This window comes from Sorex araneus, chromosome 4 (genome assembly GCF_027595985.1).
Source record: "Sorex araneus isolate mSorAra2 chromosome 4, mSorAra2.pri, whole genome shotgun sequence".
NCBI lineage: Eukaryota > Metazoa > Chordata > Mammalia > Eulipotyphla > Soricidae > Sorex > Sorex araneus.
This window is the reverse complement of record NC_073305.1, coordinates 104,175,070-104,198,723: the sequence shown is the minus strand read 5'-3', so window position 1 is coordinate 104,198,723 and position 23,654 is coordinate 104,175,070. Positions and strand designations below refer to the sequence as shown.

The 23,654-nt window shown below is 36.8% G+C and overlaps 1 protein-coding gene across 2 annotated transcripts in view; it reads right to left on the bottom strand.

The window, feature by feature from the left end:
- The window catches only part of MYO6 (myosin VI), a 151,185-nt gene that overhangs the window by 49,318 nt on the left and 78,213 nt on the right, over positions 1-23,654 (bottom strand). For both annotated transcript variants that reach the window (XM_055134700.1, XM_055134699.1), the window contains exons 8-16: positions 21,977-22,074; positions 20,566-20,730; positions 15,615-15,695; positions 12,711-12,891; positions 9,441-9,585; positions 7,370-7,527; positions 4,000-4,091; positions 1,896-1,968; positions 367-494 (exon numbers count right to left, since the gene is read on the bottom strand). In XM_055134700.1, coding sequence (XP_054990675.1) covers positions 367-494; positions 1,896-1,968; positions 4,000-4,091; positions 7,370-7,527; positions 9,441-9,585; positions 12,711-12,891; positions 15,615-15,695; positions 20,566-20,730; positions 21,977-22,074 — 1,121 coding nt within the window. The remainder of the gene's footprint in view (positions 1-366; positions 495-1,895; positions 1,969-3,999; positions 4,092-7,369; positions 7,528-9,440; positions 9,586-12,710; positions 12,892-15,614; positions 15,696-20,565; positions 20,731-21,976; positions 22,075-23,654) is intronic.

Here is a 23,654-nt window from a genome sequence, read left to right as displayed (position 1 = left end):
TGCCACCTGGCAGCACAGAGAGGCTCCAAAGTGCCAAGGATTGTGCCTCATTCTCTCTGCATTCTCTAAAAGCAATGTAATGTATTTTGTAAATATTCTCTCAAATTTGCACTATGTCTCGGCATCTGATAAATTTTTTGAAAGGTCTATCTTCTCACCCAAGAGTTTCAATTTTTTTTTTCTTTTTGGGTCACATCTGGCAATGTTACCCCTGGCTCTGCACTCAGGAATTACTCCTGGCAGTGCTCAGGGAACCATATGGGATGACAGGGATTGAACCCAGGTGGGCTGCGTGCAAAGCAAATGCCCTACCCGCTGTGCTAACTCTCCAGCCCAAAAATTTCAATTAGAAAACAGCAAACTCACAGTAAGTCGGAAATGATCTTTGTGCTTCTGGTGAACGACAGATGTAAAATGTTGATCACTTGACTGGGGAAGGCGATTTTCTTCATCCAAAATATCCAGTATTCCTACTAATTTTGCTTCAATTAAATCTATTTCCCAAAAAATTAAAAGATGGTAGTGTTGAAAATCATTTAAAAAAAATTTTTAAACATAAATATGTATCATCTGAAAGATATGTGAGCAGTTACTGATATCACGTTTCAAGGACAGGTTAAAAGCAATATAATGTATTTTGTAAATATTCTCGCAAAGTCTCTATAGAAAGATGACTTTTATTTCAAATCTGGCAATGTATTAGAGGACTGGGATGTAGGGTACCAACAGGTTTTAGGAAAACAGTTCAACAGAAAGTAACTACTGTAAAAAGTATTCCATTTCTAAGTCAAAAAGGACATTAAGGAATTCTACAGTACCAAGTTGGTTCTCTGTATCTGAAAGGAAATAAACTGCAGAACCTTTTGCATACATAGATTTTAATACTACCTATAGAAATTAATTCAAATAGTCTCTAGTAAAACTTTTCTATAACAGAGCATTCTTCTCTTTCAATTCATGTTATCTGAAATTCCTCCCTATTCAAAAATAATGGTAAACATAAACTGCTTACATATAATATATAAGAACTGTTCACTGGGACAGATTTTAAAATACATGTGAAATTGTATCAAGATTCTAACTGCACAGTCAGAAAACGATGCCTCTTGGGAAATTATAGTTGGTGAAGTAGGGCAGGCTGATCTAAATTATAAGTGAACTATGCTGTCAAAGATGTGGAACTGGGCAGAAAAAACTGTGAAAGGAGAAAGAGGTATACCCAGGATCAGACAGTGGAATGCACAGGTGAGTTCTGAAAAAGAAGGCAATATGTGCGTGGAATGCTGAACAGAGTAGGAAGTCAAAGTACCCTCAAAGGTTACGCAAAGGTGAATTAATATTACTATTATAATCCTCTCTTGTCCGATTCTAGTACATCATTTACTAACTTGATAGTTAAATGGGTTTCCAAAATAAGACTTACCCAGCAGTTGATTTTACAGACAGACAAGAAAAGGAACGCTAACGACTACTGGACGGTAAGGAAAAAAGTTTCTTTATTAATAAAAACAGACTGCTCTCCATTACGTGTGGCTATTCTGAAGCTACCTTGCAAGCAGCCAGGAGAACAGAACCAAGAGAATTTCAAATCAGCAGAGACAAACCCCAATGTCACCTGGAGTCTGGGTGAAGAATGAACTTCCTCATATCAAATAATAAATCCTTTTACTACTTAAGCGACTTATTTTCCTTCTTATTCACACATTTGATGCTTAATATCCATCAAATGAAACAGATAACTTTCAGCAGAACTGAATTTGATGTCTTGGTAAAAAAAAAACAAAACAATTTTCAAGCAGGGCTAGAAAATACCAAACACTCAGCAAAGAAAAATCACTAGTAGAAGCATCTGCATTTCTTCATTTCCCTTACACCAGAGGAAGAAGCATACATACCGATACAGTCCTGATTATCCACATAGTGCACTTCGTTAACACCCAAACCTTCTTTTTGATAGAGTTCTTGCTCCTAAAACAAAATAATCACTATCTTAAGTCCTGAAGACTGTGTGATATGAATCGTGTTCATTATTTTGTGCTATTTCTTATCATAACATTCATTGTTAAGTCAGTGTACAGATTATTCATGCTAATTATTTCCGGGACTCCATCTTCTCCTGTTCTGGAAACATGCAGTGTAGCTACAGGCAAGAAACTGCAGAAACTTACTCATAAGCATTCAGAGACCCAAGAAAAGGTCAGGGTTTTTCTAAACTTTTTAGCAATTTTAAACTCAAACTTACTGGGAAAACTAAGCAAAGGTCAGCAAACTTTTTTCTCTAATGGGTCTAACAATATAATCAGCATGAGTCATAGTTATCTGTCACAACTACTCAATTATGCCACTGCAGCACAAAGGCAGTCATAGATTAACAGTGAAGAGAAGGCATGGCTGTCTTCCAAGAAATTTTATTTGCAAAACAAATGACATGCAAAATTTGTTCCAAGGGCCAGGGCCATAGTTTACAAGAAAGTTTATAGAACAGCTAAAGAAATTAGCTTCCGAGTTAAGATTTTGCTCTGAAATATCACTTTCAATAGTCCTACATTATTTTTCAAAGACAGTTATAGCAAATCTGTAATCTGAGTCCTTTTCATTTTTTTTTTAACTTCACTATCTTCATTTACTAAAAAATTCAAGTAGATCAAAGGAAGGAAAGGCAGGTCTTATAAGAAAATACTGTGGAATTTAAATACATGGGTGGAGAACAGATGAGCCTGTTTACAAATCAATGCATACAGAATCTCTTTACCTCACTCTAAGAAATTATAAGGATGTAGCTCAGGGGTAAAATTCATGGCTTGTGCTACAGAGGCCGGGTGGGGTGGGGGGATGGGACTGGGGGGGTGGGAGGGATACTAGGTTCATGGGTGGTGGAGGATGGACACTGGTGGAGGGATGGGCTCTTAAACATTGCATGAGGGAAAAACAAGCACGAAAATATGTGAATCTGTAACTGTACCCTCACTGTGACTCACTAATTAAAAAGTAAATAAATTTAAAAAAAAAAACATTAGCATCAACACTATTGTAAGCGTGACCCAAACAAACAAACAAAAAAATTCATGGCTTGTATATATGCTCTGTCTTTGCATCACCAGCTCCAAAAAAATGAAGAGAGGGATCAAATAGCACATGGCAGTATAGGGGCAAAAGTGCATCCCTGTACCACATGGTCCTCCAGCATCACCTGATACACCCCTAAGAGCCCCCAAGCTCTGCAAGCTCCAAACCTGGACGCCCCCGAGCTCCAATGGGGCCAGGATGGCCACAGGGTCTGAGCATGAACCCCCAGTTCCACTGGCCATGAATCACTAGGAGGGTACATTTCTCTTGAACACTTGGGAGGTTTCCCACCACCACCAAAAAATGATCAACTTTCCTAGACATGGTGGCAACATGGTACTGCCCACAGTTATTAATAGAGGCAGACAGCAGCCAGGACCAGAAATATGTCAGGCCAAAGGACATCCAGGGGAGACTGGGAATACACCTGACAGTGCGCAGGAAAAGCTCTGCCCAAAGGCACTTCAGGCCAGTGTTCCCTCAAAATCTCCCAACGTAGTGGTTTTCCTGCCAAAAAGAGAGAAAGGATAAGGAGGTAGCAATGTAAGGCACCAAAGTACAAAGAGGAAGGATGGGAGATACTAAGAACTGGGATGACTGTAGAAAGTTGTCTGGCAGTGGCATGAATACAAACAAAAGGAATCCCAAAAAGAAACAAGCAGAACTTTAAAGGCACTGGTAAGAAAGCAACAGATGTTTACTTCTAAGGCGGTACCTATTAATTTTATCCCTAATCTTCAACTGTTTCATGAATAGGCCTGGTGTGCATGAACAGCAATTAAAAGGCATTGGGGCTTATGCCAGGCATCTTTGATTCCCTGTGTGATCTTATATTACATATCCCATCAATCAGGGCAACTGTGGCATGCCTTTGCTCTTTGAAATTTAAATCACTTAATGTAGTACTTGTATTAAATCAATAAAGGCAATTACCTCCTTCAGAATCCTTTCATTAAAAAATTGTTGAAGCTTTTCATTGCAATAGTTGATGCAAAATTGTTCAAAACTGTTATGTTCAAAGTACTCTGAAAACATAAAACCAGAATAAAGGTTCACATCAAATCATCTTTGTTAACAAAACTTACTTTAAGATAAAATTTAATTGCTTCAATGATTATTTGAAGATTAGGCTAAAAATACATCTAACTGTTCTCTATTCCCCAAATACTCTCATTTCAAGACTTTGATTTTGTTAGGCATTAAAATGAACTACTGAAAAAAAAAACTACTTGGCTTCCCTTAATGAAAAAAAGGTATTATGTCAGATGAGTAAGTGTAATATAGTAAAAGGTACAAAACATAAGCCACATATGTTAGAAGAATGTTAAAGCACAAGTGTTAAAGCGATAATTAAAAAAGAAAAACGGCTAAAAAACCCAAGTGCTTTAGAAGATACTCTTCTGTATAAATTTAGCTATTAAAAAAAAGTGGTTAAAGATTCAGTCATCTGGTTAAGATTCCACCCAGAATTTCCAAATCCCTGCAAAGGAAGAACACCCTCTTTCTTTTTTTTTTCCTTTACATCCTCAGCTGAGATGGTAAAAATAAATAAATAAATAAATAAATAAATAAAATGTATTTTAAGTTGCACGTGACCCAAGAGTCTTCATAAGGAAATGAAGACCCAAAGAAACAGTAAAATGGATTAAAGGGGGACAGGACCTGATGTCCAGAAAAGCACAACTGTGAGTCACTGAATGACACGTCAGCAAAGATAGACGACAACTAGGATGGCAGCCCTTGGCCCCCTCCACATGGACAGGCGCTGGCCTCTCGTCTGAATAACTGCACTAGGATATTTGTATGGTGACACTATCATCAAACAGCACATTTGTCATAGTGGTTCCCTGTCAGTAAAAGAAATGTGACAGAACATAAAAATATTCCTAAGATGTGGGGCACCTTGAGGAGGGGGATGCCAAGTTCCCACGCTGCTGAAACCCTGGCAGCCACACCTGCACCCCACAGCTGCCGCCACACCAATGGTCCAACTCCTCTTCATCATTATTCCCTTCGGAGATACCAAATGGACAAAATTCCAGGTATACCAGTTTTCAGGCTAAGAACTCTGGGTCTTCTTGGAGTGGGGGTGGGCAGCCTCTGATAAACCAGTAGTACTGGAAGCCCCGGTCATGCCCACATCCCACAGCCACTGTCATGTAAACTCACTGGCCCAGTTGTACAGATTCTGAAGTTTACTGGAGTGTAGCCACATTGTGTGGCCACACACCACCTCCAAATTCCACAGTACTGACATCCCGGCAGGAGCACACCAAGTTAGACGGGAAAGTAATATAGAAACTAACTAAAGTCACTGTCACTGTCATCCCGTTGCTCATCGATTTATTTGAACGGGTACCAGTAACACCTCTCATTGAGAGACTTATTGTTATTGTTTTTGGCATATCCAATACGCACGAGTAGCTTGGCAGGCTCTGCCGTGTGAGCGAGATACTCTCGGTAGCTTGCCGGGCTCTCCGAGAGGGGCGGAGGAATCGAACCAGGGTCGGCCGCGTGAAAGGCGAATGCCCAACCGTTGTGCTATCGCTCCAGCCCAACTAAACTCAACAAGCAAAAATAATAACACAGGAGGTTCAATTAGCAACAAACAGCTTAGTAAACTCTCAGACAAGGACTTACAACTTTCATGGACTGGCCCGAAATTTCTTTGCCCCATAGTGAGGCACAGCAATTTTCACAAATATTCTTTTACTGATGTACTTTTTGATAATTCCATTAGCCATTTAGTTGTAACAAGCAATATAAAATAAATGATTTTGTGCTTCTAAGAAGGCATACTTGGGGAGAGGGTTGGGAAAATGGGGACAATGGTGGAAGGAAGGTCACTCTGGTGGTGAGATTGGTGTTGGAACACTGAATGCTCATAACAATTGCATTATAAACAACTTTGCAAACCAAAGTGCTTAAAGTAAAAACAAACAAAAAAACAGGGTTAGAAATACTAAATAATTACTAAAATTAAGAGATTATATTAAGATTCCTATAGCTCTAATATACTAATATAATGATTTCTATTATATATTATATTTTAATATATAATGTTACATATATTATATGTTACATTTATATTATCTAATATAATGATTTCCTGATCTGTGTTCTGGTGAAACTGGTACAGGGCAAGAAACTAACATTTGAAGACTTTGACTATTTAAATACTAATGTTTTTCTCTCCCTCTGAACAAAAGGTAATGATTTATCACAATATTTTTATGTATATATTATATCAAAAACAAGTATTTTGCCGTTCCCAAAATGCAAACTCTCACACTTTCCCACAGAGGACAAACTCTGCCACGATGCAGATAAAGCTCTATGTAAAAAACAATCAAATTTACTCTAAGACTTTCACAATATGCCATTGAAACAGAGCAGAATTCAGGCTTTGGTGAACCAACTCAATTCTAGCTGTAGAGTTTTGCAGCTGTTCTCAAGTATTTCATCTTAAAATACTATTTGGTTAAGATTAAGTGAAAATAGCTATTAACATTTAACACTAGTCATTTTATTTTTACCAAATAAATAAGATTTTCTATCAGTATTTTTTAGCCTTTGAATGGTAAACTGGTAATGATGCAAAGAAATTTCTGGCCAGTCCATGAAAAAGTAGCACTGTAGCACTGTCGTCCCGTTGTTCATCGATTTGCTCAAGCAGGCACAGTAACGTGTCCATTGTGAGACTTGTCGTTACTGTTTTTTTGGCATATTAAATACGCCACAGGTAGCTTGCCAGGCTCTGCCGTGCGGGCGGGATACTCTCCGTAGTTTGCTGGGCTCTCGGAGAGGGACAGAGAAATCGAACCTGGTGGGCCGCATGCAAGGCAAACGCTTACTTGCTGTGCTATGAAAAAGTATTGCCATTTAAATGGTGGAACTGTACCATCAGACTCGTGCTGGCCTTCAGGTATAAAAAGACTGAAAAACCATACTGCCACATCAACCTGTGTTCACTTGTTTCAATGACTTAATTCTCTTTATTTTTTAGCAACTGAGATTTTACTTTTACTGGGTTGTATTTAAGTGTATACAGACCTCTCCAAAGTACAGCAGTTGCAATCAACATCTTTTAATATTTGTGTGACCAAAACTGAAAAGTCTTTCCATTTTTCATCCTAAGCATTGCCTTTCTACCTAAATCATATTATGAAATAAAATACAGGTACATACAGATAACTGAAAATACATCAAATAAAAGCTAATCAAGAGAAAGGTTTTTTTTTAATGTGCATGAAGAAAATGGATGGAAAAAATATAACAAAGATTCACAAACAAGACTACTTACCAAAACCAGCAATATCTAGGACTCCAATAAAATAGGATGATGCTTCAAATGGGAAGCACTGGTTTACCCTATTGACAACGTGATCAAAAAGATGACTATAGACAGTCTTTGCCAAGGCATCACGAGCGTTGTTTGCTTGCTCCACTTTCAGGGGTACTCTATAAAAACAAATATTAGGTCAATGAAAATTACTTATAGAAATATATTGTGAAACTAAACCAGATACTCAGATCAAAGTACATCTAAATGTATTCATAGTGGAGATCAACATAAATACAAAAGGTCATTTGTGGAGATACATAAAAATGACACCTTAACTACAAGAGAAATCTATTGAGTAAAACATTTTTCTTAGCTCAAAAACTCTACTGTGCACTTAAAACTATGAAATTTATATGAATTATATTTAATTATTAAAATTTTATCTAAAAATGCATTTCTGAAGTGCAGTGTAGCTTCAGAAAAAAAGCTGTCACATGAAACAGTCAAATAATGATTAACACAATCAGTTGCTATTTTCAGTACGGTACGAAAGTCTCTCATTTATTTATTTATGTAGGCTTTTTGGGTCACACCCCATGATGCTTAGGGGTTACTCATAGCTCTGCATTCAGGATTTACTCCTGGCAGTGCTCAGGGGACTATATGGGATGCCAAGGACTAAACACAGGTGTATGCAAGGCAAACGCCCAACCTGCTGTCCTATCACTCTGGTCCCAGCCCCTTTTAAAGCTTATAAATTCCAAATCTGTACCCTGCAGTGTATCTTCAAGATATTATTATAAACGTTAAAGAAATAAGAGCATATTTATTTGGTTGGTAATATTATAGAGCAGAGTTTTTTGCATCCACAAACAAGATGTTCAGAAATTTGATCAAGCACATTTTAAATAAACAAGAATCATGTGTAAAGATCAATTTTAAGTATCAGTGTTCTCAAAAAAGTTTGTCCCTGACATATCATAAGAAAGAGGGTTTTTTTTTCCTTTTCTAAATTTTTTTGAAGTTAAAAGAATTGTGATTCAGTCTCACATGCTGGGCCCAGGAAATGGCAGCGCAGATGGAGAAGGGACCACCAAGTAAAGGGTGCTTGGAGGGCCCGCTCAGGATGGGAGATATGAGCTGAAAGTAGACTACAGACCAAACATGACGGCCATTCAACCTATATTGCAAACCACAACACCCAAAAGAAGAGAGAGAACAAAAGGGAATACCCTGCCACAGAGGTGGGGTGAGATTGGGGGATGGGGTGGGGGTGGTGGGAGGGATGCTGGGATCATTGGTGGTGGAGAATGGGCACTGGTGGAGGGATGAGTACTCGATCATTGTATGACTGAAACGTAACCACAAAAGTTTGCAAATCGGGGGCTGGAGCAATAGCACACTGGGTAGGGTGTTTGCCTTGCACGATACCGACCTGGGTTCGATTCCCAGCATCCCATATGGTCCCCTGAGCACTTCCAGGAGTGATTCCTGAGTGCAAACAGGAATAACCCCTGAGCATCACCGGGTGTGACCCAAAGAGCAAAAAAAAAGTTTGCAAATCTGTAACTGTACCTCACGGTGATTAATTTAAAAATCAAAAAAGAAATTTAAAAAAAATTGTCATCTGGGGCTGGAGAGAAAGTACAGCAGGTAGGGGGTTTGCCTTGCACATGGCCAACTAGAATTTGATTCCCAGCATCCCACAGCACCGCTCGGAATAATTCCTGAGTGCAGAGCCAGGAGTAACTACTGTGCATCACTGGGTTTGACCCAAAAAAACAAAAAAAAAAAAAAAAAAAAGAAAGAAAGAAAGAAAGAAAGAAAGAAAGAAAGAAAGAAAGAAAGAAAGAAAGAAAGAAAGAAAGAAAGAAAGAAAGGAAGAAGGAAAGAAAGAAAGGAACTGTGATTTACAAAGTTGTTGATAGCTTATTTTAGGCATATAGCATTTTAACCCCAATTTCACCACCAGTGTCAACTTCCCTCCAACAAGTTCCCATATTCTGTCCTCAATCCCAACCCCCACCCTACCCCCATGTGTCCACTTGACAGGCACACAATGCAGGGCAGCAATGAACTCTGAGCTTACTTTATAACTGTTCCCTTGGTGCCTCCTGCTGTGGTCAGCATCACTCTCGTGGTTAAACTTACACGAAGGTCATCTTGATCCAAGCCCAGTAATTCAGCACAATATTCCAGGGACTGAGCAGATTTATTCTTCAGATTACAACCACCTAATGAAAATGTTTTAAACTTTGAAATAAATGAGAATGTAAACTAGATTCTCAAGATTCATTTCTTACAAGACACACATAAAACTATGAAATAACACATTATTTTACCACCTTTGTTAGACTCACAAGACCCTTGTTTGAGGCAGTCCAGATTATTATGCTTTCAACCTATTAGTATTAACCTGCCAATATTTTATTTTTTATAAACCTGCAAGCAAAATATACTGATAGATTATAGTCACAGTTAATATGATATAGATCTTATAATTAGGATTCTCATGATTTCAAAAAACTTGAAAAAGAGCACCTGGATAGGTTAATAGGGTGCTTGTTTCTGTATGTGTGTGTGGGGGGAGGGGTTTAGTGTGTATGTACAAGCAATATGCTCCCGTTACTTGGAATTAGAGGAAGAAGATGAACAGCCCTCATACATAGTATATTACATAAAGACTAACCATTGTTATGGTTGACATTATTATCATTAATATTTTAAAGAATACAGAATTTGCTAATATTTTTAAGAATTAAAGCACAAAAGTACATTGGGACAACTATGATTAGGCCCAGTGTAGCTCAAAGGGATAGACTGCATGGTTTACATGGTGGAGGCCTTGGCTGAATCCCAGGCAAACCACAGGAAATGACTGGTAAACACTGTCAGGCGTGGTTAAAAAGAAGAATAAGGATATAGCGGCTATAATTGGACAGTGTTGATGAGGATGCAGAGAAACTGAGGTTTCTTACACCACTGATAAAAATACATAAAAACAGCTACACTGAAAACAGTCTGAAAGTTCTTCAAAAGTTAAAACATAAGCTCCAAAATGACCAACAATTCCATTCCTGGTTACATAATGAAAATGTATATTAATTTTCTAAACTCCTTACAGAGAATCTCTGTAAGCTACCTTATTTTAAAATGTTGTGGAACAAATGTGTATTCATTCATTTCATTTTCAAAATAAAATTTCAAATCCCCTCAGAAAAACTGATTAAAAAATCTTTTTTCACAGTGAGGATGTAATTGCTTTTGTTGGTGAGTGGTGCTGACCCACACCGGGATTTGCTCAGGAGCTACTCGTGACTCTGTACTCCGGAATACACCCTGATGGTACATGAGAACCATATGTGGTGCTAGGGACTCAAACAGGAGTTAGCCACAGCGCTTTCTGACCCTTTTCACTTCCATTTGAAATAGAGCTATTTTAATTCTATTTTATTCATTGAAAACACAAAGCTTACAGGGTCCAGAGTGGTAGTACAGCAGATTGGATGCTTGCCTTACATGTTAGCTGAGCCAGGTATAACCCCCATACCCATTACGGTCCCCCCAACCCTGCCAGGAGTGAAAGCAGAGCCAGAAGTAAGCCCTAAATACCATCAGATGCTGCCCAAAAACCAAAAACAGAATGAACAGTGTTCACAATGTATCAGACATTAAGTATTTGAACATAACCATTTTACAAATGTTTAAGTGATTTATTTCTCTTTATGGACTGGAGTGATAGCACAGCAGGTAGGGCGTTTGCCTTGCACGCAGCCGACCCAGGTTCGATTCCTCTGCCGCTCTTGGAGAGCTCAGCAAGCTACCGAGAGTATCTCGCCCACATGGCAGAGCCTGGCAAGCTACCCATGGCGTATTCGGTATGCCCAAAACAGTAACAACAAGTCTCACAATGGAGATGTTACTGGTGCCCGCTCGAACAAATCAATGAGCAACGTGATGACAACGATGATGATGACAGTGATTCCTCTTTATAACATGAGGTAAGGAATGTTATTGTCCACAGTTTATAGTTGTGTGGAAACAAAGATCTAAAGAGGGAAATTAAGTCCCTGGCAGCACACGGTGAAGCAGTATGGCTCAAGAGCATTTGTCTGACACACTACTTTATGAGGCTTTTCAGCATCACAGGACATTAAGTCTGAGAGTCACTGTGGATGCCTATTACAGGGGCGGGAGACTGTACAGTGGTCAGGGCACAGGCTACCTTGATTACGTCTCAGAACGACAGGGTCCTGTGAGAACAGCCAAGTGCAGCACCACATCCTTGAACCGTCAACCTAGTTGAGCTGCCAGTCTGGTGGGCCAAGAGGGAGCCCCCCAGATCTCCTGAACACTGCTTATCTGGGGAGACCCACCCACAGAAAAAAAACAGAATGTCTGTTTCCATCTGTTTACTGCAGATCACGGCTCTAAGGCAGGTTCAGTGTCTGATGGTACAGACAGACAAATATCACAAGTACCTCGTCAGACAAGGTGAACCAGAACCCAGCTCTCACATTCACAAACTCACTAATATTCATTATTATTTCCTTTCTGCCAAGTTCCGTTTGTGTTAAATGGAGATAATATCCCTGAAATCATCTTTATTATGGTTAAATTATTTGTATGATGTACGTGAGAAAATACAGTATATGAAGGGCTTCGTACATAGCAGACACATTTCTAAATGTTCTTTTCACTTCAAATGCACTTTCATGAATAATTTCTTCTTACTTTTTTTTTAAAAGCCAAGTCTCAGAGTTTCTGAGATCTGAGTTAAAATCCATGACACTGACTACTATATAAAATGATGCTATTAAAAAAAAAAAAACAAAATCTCGGGGCTGGTGCGATAGCACAGCGGGTAGGGCATTTGCCTTGCACATGGCCGACCTAGGTTTGATTTCCAGCATCCCATTTGGTCCCCTGAGCACTGCCAGGAGTAATTCCTGAGTGCAGAGCCAGAAATAACCCCTGAGCATCTCTCGGTGTGACCCAAAAAGAAAAAAAAATTCACTGTTGTCAATTTTATGCCATAAAGGTCCTTATTTTAGATTTTATAGCCATGTAGTCCCTATCCCAACTGATCAACAAAATATAATCCTAAAAGTCATTTTCTTATCAACCATAAAATGAGTGGTTTACTCTCTCAAAACAGAGCTTATCATAATCAATAACAGCAACTTCTCTATTAAGAGTCACATGTAAAACAGGATGTTCCCAAATTTTAGGGCATTATCACACTTGTAATAAACAAGATTCAATTTATATTTGATAATAACATGAAAGAACTTCTATTTATGTTCCTTGTTAAAGCAAATCAAAGTGAAATAAAACCAAAAAATACAAAAAAAGAAACCTGAGGTGCTGCCGGCTTCCTCAAAATCAATATTTCCAAGGTGCAGAACTCCAGCCACTACACGGAACAGATCAAGCTTTTCTTCATCACCCAAACCAATCTTTTTCATGGCTGTACACATTCTAATAAAATCTCCATGGTCGTCTAACAGAGGATCTTTCAAGGAACCTGCCTTAAGATTCTACAAAACAAGAAGACGTTTAAAGTGATCTTTATAGAATTTAAGTATACCAAGCCAACTACATAAAGTCTATTAATGCACTACATAGCATGCAAAATAAAAATGCCAATGGGAAAACTTTAATATTCTAACACGTTAAAAAACTGGGCTAAGTGGCATAGGATCTCTCTGAATTATTCTTTCTTTCAACTACACATAATCTACAATGATCTCAATAAAAAGTACAATAAAAAATACAGTAAAATATTTTCTGATTAAATTCCAAGTTAATAATGATGCTATAATATTAGGATATTAGATAAAATCTTAAATTTAGGAGGAAATGGATTATCAGTGGCTAAAATGAATAAACTGAACCCATAAGTCAAAAATAACTGAGGAAAAAGTAATTTAAACTTGTCACTATATTCCTTTGGGTAAATTGCTTCAATTGAATCAAGATTCAAAGTAATAATTAGTAAAAAACCCTAAAAGGAATCTTTCATTGCCTGTGAATTATTTTTTTAAGCCTTTATTTCTGCAAATATATAAGCTTAACTTATGTGGAAATACAGCTTTCTGTGTAAACGAACATGATAAAATGTATTAGTTTACTTACTATAGTAACTTATGAAATGACTGAAAATACTTCAGAAAAAAATAAGGCAAAAAATTTGCTTTATCTTCTAAAAAAAAATCCACCTAAAGTATTCATTTGTTACAACTAAAATAAATTCATTAAATGGGAAGAACTAATCAGGCCCGCAGAAACTATAAATTTAAAAGTTACTGGATAAAAGACAAAGAGGTTTGATTAAAAATTTTCCAGAACTTGGGAATCAGTAAGTAAAATTCATATTAGGCACAGTGTATCATAATTAACTAGCCGTTATAGACACCTTTATGAGAGGATTTCCCCGTCTTTATTCCCCAAAAGTTGTCAATTGTGTCCCAACTAAAATTATGATTTATTTTGCCACATGATTCTTTAAAATGTTCAATTATGCTTGTGTGGAAGTTCTGGAAAATGTCTTAAAGAAATGTAATTTTCTTCTTAAAATAAGCCAACAATCACATGCAGCCAAAACTTGCAGAAAATGCATATCATGCAGAATTTTTAGTCTTGTAATTGTTTAATTCATTTAATAATTCATTCTAATCAAATATTAATGAACACACTGTATTATGGCAGACTAAAAATGCTGCATTCTTTTAAATTTACACATAGCTAAAAGACACTCAAATAGAAACTATGCAAAAGATTCTAATTAGTCAAAATGATCACCTTATCCTCCTGATAAGGACACAAAAAGCAATTTAAACACATTAATCCGTTGTTCACTTACATTGTTTTACATATGCACTCAATAACATAAACAAGATTCCTATCTAAGTATGTTAGCTCTAGAATCAGAACAAATACATTTATTTTCTTTTTAAGAGAGTACAAAAAAACACGTTTCTCTTGGGAGAATAAAACTAATGTACTTTCCCTCCATGATTTTCACGAGATTCCAAAAGTGACATCTAATATCTTCCTTTGGGACAGTAGCAATGTCTCACTAAGATATATATCTATTATCTTACTGGAGAGATCACAACTTTTGTATTTCGATGATGTCTTATAATAAATATTAATGCTGCTTTGTAAAGTCTCATCCATTATCTAATGCAAAGTTTATGGTTTATAATTTAGATACTTGTATTAAAAGATGATAAGTGTTAGCCTCAAAAAAAATATTAACCGTAGACTCATCAATTTAGAATTCAAAATAATTTTACTTGTTTTCTGTTCTTTTCTAATAATGAATTACATGCATAATTCATCTCATATATTTTGAAGAGAATCAAGAGATACGGCTCACAAATCAGGAGCATTAAATACTGACTGTGAAAAAAAACTGACTGTGGTAAAAAATATTCACTTACAGGTATTTTAGTAAAATTAATAGAAAATAAGAATTAGTATCTATCATCCTGACTTAGTATTTTTAATCTAAGTTCCCAAGGAAAATGCAAATTTATACAATTAAAACACATGTTAAATTTTTAAAAATTATTACAGATTATGTATTTAATGTCTTTTAAATAATATTTAACAGAACTATCTGTGATTACTCTTAGAAATCTAATAATTTGAACAGCTACACAGAAATTTTCCATAATATAGAAATGTGAGAAAGCCTAGGGTTTTTATTTGCTTGTTTTTCAGTTTGGGGGCTATACCCAGTGTTACCTAAAGGTTATTCTTACTACTCAAGGGTCATTCCCTTGAGCAGGAACCAGGGTTCACCCAAGAAAAGCACACCAGCCCTTTGAGCCATCTCCCAGTTGTAGAAATGTGACTTTAAAGAGAAGCACAACACATTAAGAATCATTCCCACAAATGCTTGCTCTATTTCTTAGCTCTATCTCTAAGTAGACAACAGATTATGAAAGATGTATTTTACACTTCATCCCTTTGAGAATAAATTTCTAAAATCCAAGCAAAAGGATAATTCTTAGACCATTTAATAACTTTATGTTGGCAAAAATAAGAGGAAAGCAGTGCTCTGAAGTCTAACCAAGAACTTGAACCTATTGCTTCTACAGAAACCAATGAAAGTGTTCAAGTGTTACTGTAAGAGATTAGTGTTTTAAAGTATAAGCCTATAAATAGTATTACTTGATCTCCAAAATTTTAGAATGCATCTTTGACCATGATTTTTTATATTAAAGAGTTTAATTAAAAAAAAATACTATACCTCAGGACTTTTTCGATTCTGTAAAATCTGCTTGTCAGTTTCTTTGTTAGCAAAGTACCTAGTGCAGCCTCGATTTAAATACTATGACAAAGAAATTCAAATGTAATTAGCAAATATAATCTATGAGAAAACAATACAAAAAACAAAACACAATTTATCAAAAATATTAACCTTAATTTCTAAAAATGATGTATCATTCAATTAATTGAAATTGGCATTGTATGTTTTTTAGATCTTTTTCTTTTTTATTAGAGGTATAATTGACATTTACCATTAGTTTCAAGTGTACAACATGATTTGACAGGTACTGCAAAATGATCACAATAAATCTAGTTACTTAATTCATCACTACATACAGTTATAATTTTTGTATGTGGATACAATGTACTATCAACATTTACCGCTACTAGTTAAACAAGTTATATTAAAAATCCTAATTCCTGAAAGTAGGTGAAATTATTAACATAAAAATCAATACCATATTTTCCTACTTAAATCTTATTCTTAACTATCTACTTAAAATAGATTTATTTAAAATTAAACTTATTTAAAAGTACTTATTTAAAATACAATTTATAAATAAAATTACCTTCTACAAAATAAATACCAAATAAGAATCTACATATTTTGATTAAGTATTTTGAATTGTTTTCTTCACTTAAAAATTTTTACAATCAGATCTTCAAAATGACTTCTATATTTACTGATAACAATATATAAAGCATATCACTTATTTCATAAGTTTTCAAACATCAATTTCAATTCTTTTATTTTATTTTATTTTTTTTTTTTGCTTTTTGGGTCACACCCAGCAATGCACAGGGGTTTCTCCTGGCTGGTGCACTCAGGAATCACCCCTGGCGGTGCTCCGGGGACCATATGGGATGTTGGGAATCGAACCAAGGTCGACCGCATGCAAGGCAAATGCCCTACCCGCTGTGCTATCACTCCAGTTCCATCAATTTCAACTCTTATCTCAATGCTATTCTTTGCTAGCCAGAACCTTTGAAAGGCTAATTTGTCTTCCAAATATGAACAAGAGAAACAACTAAGAAAATATTACACAGAACTCAAATACAATATATTACTCATATTTCAAAAAGTCTGGGAGAGGGAATCAGGAAGGAAGCACAATGCAACAGTTTGGTAAATTTTCTAAACATCTCAACTTCTTTTAAATCACTTCAATATTTCACTCACTGTATCATCACATAAATTCTAAGCTCAAACACTGACTAATCATACAAGTATTAAGAAAAATGTTTATTCAATTTTCAGTGATTTGAAGACAAATTTATATCTTACATGATGGATATCATCTTTCCCATTCTATTATAATGAGACATTAAAATACAATTAAAATCAGAAAATAAACTGCAGTGTGTTTTACTTTCTTTCCCAGAATCTTTGGGGGTAAAATATAAAAGACAATGAAGGAGCAATAACACTGCAAGCATTTTCAAAGGGCATTTTCAAAAAGAGCTACTTTACTTTGTAATAGTAATTTTAGACATAAATAACAAAAAAGAAATGTTTTCTTTGCTAACAGGATTTTTATCGTGCTGCCAACAACTACTTTGTCAAATACTTGGTTTGTAGGTGGGCGGACCTATAATTAAACCTAAGAAAAACACTTGTTTCTTCCAATTTTTCTATCACTAGAAAGCTTTGATCTATTTGTGCCATCCATTCCCATCCTACCCAACCTTCTATTTATATTAAGGAGTTCTACATTGCTGTAATGAACACTTTTATAAAACACAGATTTGGGGTTCAAGAGTCAGTACAACCACCAAGGAGCAGGGCTGACATATGCCTGACCCAGATTCAATTCTGAGTATCTTAGGTACAGTTCTGTAGGCCCCGAACACTGCTGGGGTAGGCTGGGTAATCCCCAGCATCACAGGGCACCAGTATCATCCTTAGCCCCCTGCCTTGGATCTACAGCCCACCTGAGCACAACTTGGGGAGGGTCCTCAAAAAAATAAAAGTAAAATCTAACATGTTCCAATTTTTTGAATAACAAAGCTTTTAACTATATGTGCAGTTAATGTGAATGTTTTCAGATAGATAGATAAATTAGATAGCTCTCTAATTTTCACATACTAATTTGAATACAATGACAAAATTTTTGTTGTTGTTTTGAGGTCACTTTTCACGAGTGCTTGAAGGCTATGTCCACCTTTGTGCTCATGGGGAGCTAATGGTGATGCTCGGGGATTTTCCAGGCCCAGGAGTGAATCCAGGGCTGACACATGCAAAGTAATGTGTGTTCAAATCTGCTGAGCCCTCTCTGGACCACAAAATAAATGAATAAACAAATAAATCTAAGTGTTTACCCTACTGGAAGATTCTCCTTTGCCTTTACAACCACATCTATGAATTATAACCAGGCACTACTGAACTACTGAAGAACATAAAATCATTGACTCTTCCTTCAAGTAGCTTTAAGACAGAATCATCTGGGGACAGAGACACAGTGGTCTAAGTATACGCCACTGTAAGAGGAGTACCCAGGCTCACAGATGTATTTAGGTGAAAGGTAATGCTGTTTCCTGGTCCCTCTCTCCAGTAAAAGGACCTATGTAAGAGGATGCAGACCTCCGCACTGAAATACAAAGGCAGGAAACTCTCTGAGCTGATAAAAAATTTCAGTAGTTGCCCTCTTGCGATTCCTACCACCGTGTCAGAAAAGGCTGTGCAACACGACACACACAGTATCCTATGCACTCAAGTTTCCAAGGAAAAACAGATGGTCTAGTAAGATAAGACTAGTTACATCCCTTTATTATTAACTCACTGTTAAAAAAAGTCACAATACTAAATTTTACATTACTCAGAGTATCTTATATTCTTTTTAAAAATCATTTAGAAACACTCCTCTATTCTTTTATGATAAGAAAGGCAATTCACTTTAAATTCCATTTGGGGAGTTCAAAAGAACATTGAACATTTCAAAATTTAAAAAAAAAATTCAGTTTTTAAGTATTCTAAACAGTTTAAAGTTTAAATGTTTCCAAATACACATCAAAAATAACTGCTTGAAGTAGCAAACAGAAGCATCTATAACGATAAACAAAGTGTGCATAATTGTAATGTCCAAACACACACAGAGAGTGTCTGTGAACTACATCACACATACAGTCTTTAACTATATTGCAATTTAAATGGCACAAACCTGATCCCCACCCATTCTCCCATATATCCTACATACAGATGCTATTGTCTAACTGAGAATTTGTAAATTATGCTATCTCTCCCCCTCTCACTACCTCTTGAAACTTCATTTACTTCTAATTACAGTCCTTCCTTTGTTTTCTTTCTGGGGCAACAACTATTTATCTGCTTATCCCCTTTTGACTCCCAAGTTTGGATCCTAGAATATACTTTCAACACTGTGTAATCATTTTCAACAATCTCATCTGCTCACTGTTGAGAGTAAACACCACCAAAGTACTGATATCTGCCAAACCTCTCTCTCTTTCCAGCCAAATGCTAAGGTGATTACACTCAACCATTCTCCAAACAGCTGCACTTACTTAAATGATTCCTCCCCTCCAAAACAAAACTCATCCTATATTCCATAAACCTTCTATCTAGCTCAAATAATGGTATTTATGTCCACTGAGTTACCCTGTGGTAAATTAGGGGAAATCATCTTAGACTCTTCATTCTCTACCCAAGTCTTATAATATGACCTCCAAATGTTTCACATACCCTCTCCTCTGCTACCCAACTATTGCTACTCAAATTCAGGTACTAAATAGCTGCCACATACGCAATAGTTATGTTTTTAACCATTATATCAACTCCTTCAATTTCTGTTCATTTGATAACTTGTCAAAGCTATTCTCCATGTTCAAGCCAGAAGTATCAACCTAGTTTTCTAGTCAGAGCCCTTCAGCAGCTCTTTATTCATCACATAAGAACAAATTCTTTATCCTAACTTCCCACTGCTTCCTGTTTTACCATTTGCTTCCTGCCTTTACTAGTTCATTATTCTGAGACTACCAAGAATACAGCCATCCCTCATCATTTGAAAATAAAATATTCCCATTTGGTATAACTCAAATAATACCAAGTACAACTCTATAATTCAGCATATTATTTTAGGGTCTAGAGTCTACTCAAAAATAGCTCCCCATATTTATTAATGTTAATAAAATTCCTAACCGCCGCCCCCCAAAAAAAACCCTTATCAAATATCAAGTCTTTCTTCTGGCGGTGGGCGAAGCGTGCATCCTTTGTCTTTCTCTGGGTTCCGTGAGCTTTCCCAAAGTCCTCAGACTATCCCTGTATAAGTAAATCACTATTTTCAACATACTGGGTTGTGTATTTGTGTTCTTAGCAAAATCGAAGTTGCTCAGGAGGAAAATCTGTGTCTCACTTATCTGTTTAACATTGGAAAAATGCCTGGCACCCCCTGAGCAATCAATAGCATTTGGTGTTTAATAAATTTTAAAAGATCATCATGGTGCCTTTACTAATTGTTAATTTGATGATCAACTTTTAAAGCTAATATTAAAGGGGCTGGAGTGATAGCACAGCAGGTAGGGCGTTTGCCTTGCACTCGGCCAACCCGGGTTCGATTCCCAGCATCCCATATGGTCCCCTGAGCACCGCCAGGAGTAATTCCTGAGTGCAGAGACAGGAGTAACCCCTGTGCATTGCCAGGTGTGACCCAAAAAGAAAAAAAAAGCTAATATTAAAAAGCTATTGTAATTTTTCTTCAGTTTAAATTGATAATGGATTTAATATATTTTTACCTGTATTATAATGTACCTTCTCCTACATTGTTTCATATAACTCAGCAGTAAAGCTCAATAGGGCTTTATTTAGAACAGCCGTTGTTCTATCCTTGATTGAAAGTCATACAAAACTAAAATAAAGTTCCAGAACTAAAAAAATTCAAATTGCAAAAGTTGTAGAAAGCTTCTTTCATTTCACCTACCCGAAAATTATCAGGGGAGCTCAAATGAAGTTTTTCCCTAATATCCTCAGAAGCACCTGCACACAGCCTATAGAATATGTGATAATTTCTTTCCTCTTTGCCTTGAACACAGATCCTAGATTTCTCTAGCAGATAATGGGATACAAATCCTCCAACAACTGAACTCTAGAAAACAAAAGAGAAAATGCAGTGTTACATTTGGGGTACATTGTTATTGGGGTTTGAGAATATCCTTCAGTGGCAATCTAGGGCTTGATTAATATGTATGAGGCTCAGGGTTTGATTCCCCAGCCCCACAAAAAAAAGTACAATGTTACATTTAAAGCCTAATATAAAAATGCTAAATTATTTATATTTTGCAATAAATATTTATCAAAGAGGTTGCTCTATTCTTCATCATCATCATCATCATCATCATCATCATCATCCCATTGATTGTCAAATTTCTCGAGCAATCTCAGTAACATCTCCATTCATCCTAGCCCTGAGACTTTAGAAGCCTCTTTTTATTCGTCCTTTCCAATGGTGCCGCATTGGAGGTTCTTTCAGGGTCAGGAGAATGAGACCCATCAGTGTTACTGGTTTTGGCACACAAATACGCCATGGGGAGTTTGCAAGGCTCTCTCATGTGGGCAGGAAACTCTCGGTAGCTTGCCAGGTTTTCCCAGAGGGAGAACTAGGTTATGTCTTCCAGGAGCTTGGTTTTATAGTCTCTGGATGTTGGCCGTTGGCCGTTGGTGGGATTACATGGCGTGGGTGGGGGGGGGGGGGGGGTAGTCCCTGAATGTGACCACCTAGCTACTGAAAAAATGGGGAATCTGGGCAGAAGAGGCCCAGTCCCGATGATCCGAGCAGGCTTGAAGGGCTCAGTTAACATTGGTTTGTCCTTTCTTCCTTACCACAGGGAGCTCAGGTTTATCGAGTTATACCTATCACAGTGTTCCTGAGTCACTCCCATTCCTTTGTTTATCTGTAACCTCCTCTCTATGCTCTCTTTCCCAACCAGTTAATCAGCTTTTTTTCCTAATCAGGTTCTGTTCATTTGTAAGGTCAGATCCTTCTAGGACACTGAACTTGTATTGTAAGTTAATAATTGCCTTCCTCCTCTCCTTATATCTTTTGAATAGTTTACTCTAAAGCAATGTCCTTTTTGTATGGACAAAGGAAGATAGTTAATACTATGCTATCAAAGAGGTTGTTCTATTAATTAAATAAAAGGGGGAATTTTTATTTAAAGGAAGTTTAAGAGAATCTTGAGGTGATAGTAAACATAAATATTTCCTTAAATATTAGAAGTAATAGAAAGCTAACAGAACTACCAGAAGTTTAATCAAATACAGAACTAATTTTATAAAGAGCCTTGTATTTTTCAAAATTCCCCAAAAAGTTGTCCCCAAACGATTTCACCTACCTTTTCATTGAAATGTATTTCTACAAATTTTCCAAATCGACTGCTATTATTGTTTCGAACAGTTTTTGCATTTCCAAAGGCTTCTAAGAGTGGGTTAGCTAATGAGAAATAAATGAGAATATTTCATAAAACCTGGCATAAATAATAATTACAAGATATGCATTTCATTCGTTAATAATTTTTTTAATTCTCAAAACATAGAATTAAAGAATTCCACATTATGTCAAATCCTACAAATATTTATGATTAATTCCTTATAAATTTAGGCTCACTGGTTCAGGCTCTAATAATTGCAGATTACTAAAAACTTACTTTAAAAATATACAAAGGTAACATAAATATTTTTCAAGAAACAAGATTTTGTTAAAAAAATCACCACTAAATTACAAAATGTCTAACTAACTTTTAAAAATAACTACTAGGGCTTATTTTATATATAGGAGCAATATGTAGGAGCGATAGCACAGCGGGTAGGGCATTTGCCTTGCACATGGTCTACCCAGGTTCGATTCCCAGCATCCCCATATGGTACCCTGAGCACTGCCAGGAGTGATTCCTGAGTGCAGAGCCAGGAGTAACCCCTGTGCATCACTGGGTGTGACCCAAAAAGCAAAAAGCAAAAAAAAAAACCAAAAACAAAAACAAACAAACAACTTCTAAGGCTGGAGCAACAGTAAAACAGTTGGGGTGCTTGCCTTGCATTCAGCCAACCCAGGTTCCATCCACAGTATCCCATATGGTCCCCTGAGCACCACCAGGTGTAATCCCTGAGCAAAGAGCCAGGAGTAAGCTCTTCATGTTGCTTGGTGTGACTCCCCAAAAACATAAACTGAAAAGATTACTTCCTAAAAATTTTAATATTTACACAAGCACATCAGCCCTACAAGAGGTGATCATGATACATGGTACAGCATCCCTCCTGTGATAAAATACAGCAAGAACATTATCAGCTAACTCACTTTTCGGACACACATATGTGTCCAATATAAATCTAAATAAGTTGAACACATAGAATTATCCAGAATAGATTCTCAGAACAAGGGTGTTGAAAATCCATCAAGAAGAATTTTAAAAACCAGTTTTTGGTTTTGGACCACATTCAAAACTAGTCAGGGGTTACTCCTGGCTATGCATTTAGGACTGCTCCCCTGATGGTGCTCAGGGGATTATATGAGATGCCAGGGATCAAATCCAGGTTGGCCACATATAAGGCGAATGCAATACCTGCTGTACTATTGCTCTGACCTAGAGTAGCACTGTAGCACTGTCGTCCCATTGTTCATCAATTTGCTCGAGTGGACACCAGTAACGTCTCCATTGTGAGACTTGTTGTTACTGTTTTTGGCATATCGAATATGCCACGGGGAGCTTGCCTGGCTCTGCCGTGGGGGCAGGATACTCTTGGTAGCTTGCCTGGCTCTCCGAGAGGGATGGAGGAATCGAACCCAGGTTGGCTGCGTGCTAGGCAAACGCCCTACCTGCTGTGCTATCACTCCAATACCAGAGTAAAAAATATTTTTAATAAAATCAAATCCCTTTCAGCTGAGGTTGTGCTGAAGATGTGCTCATTTCATGCAACACCGTGGTGCATCCCTGAGCATCACAGGGAGTGACCTCAGAACCAGCAAAAATTAAAAATGAAAATGAAGTCCAATTAACAAATGTAGACTTGTAATTG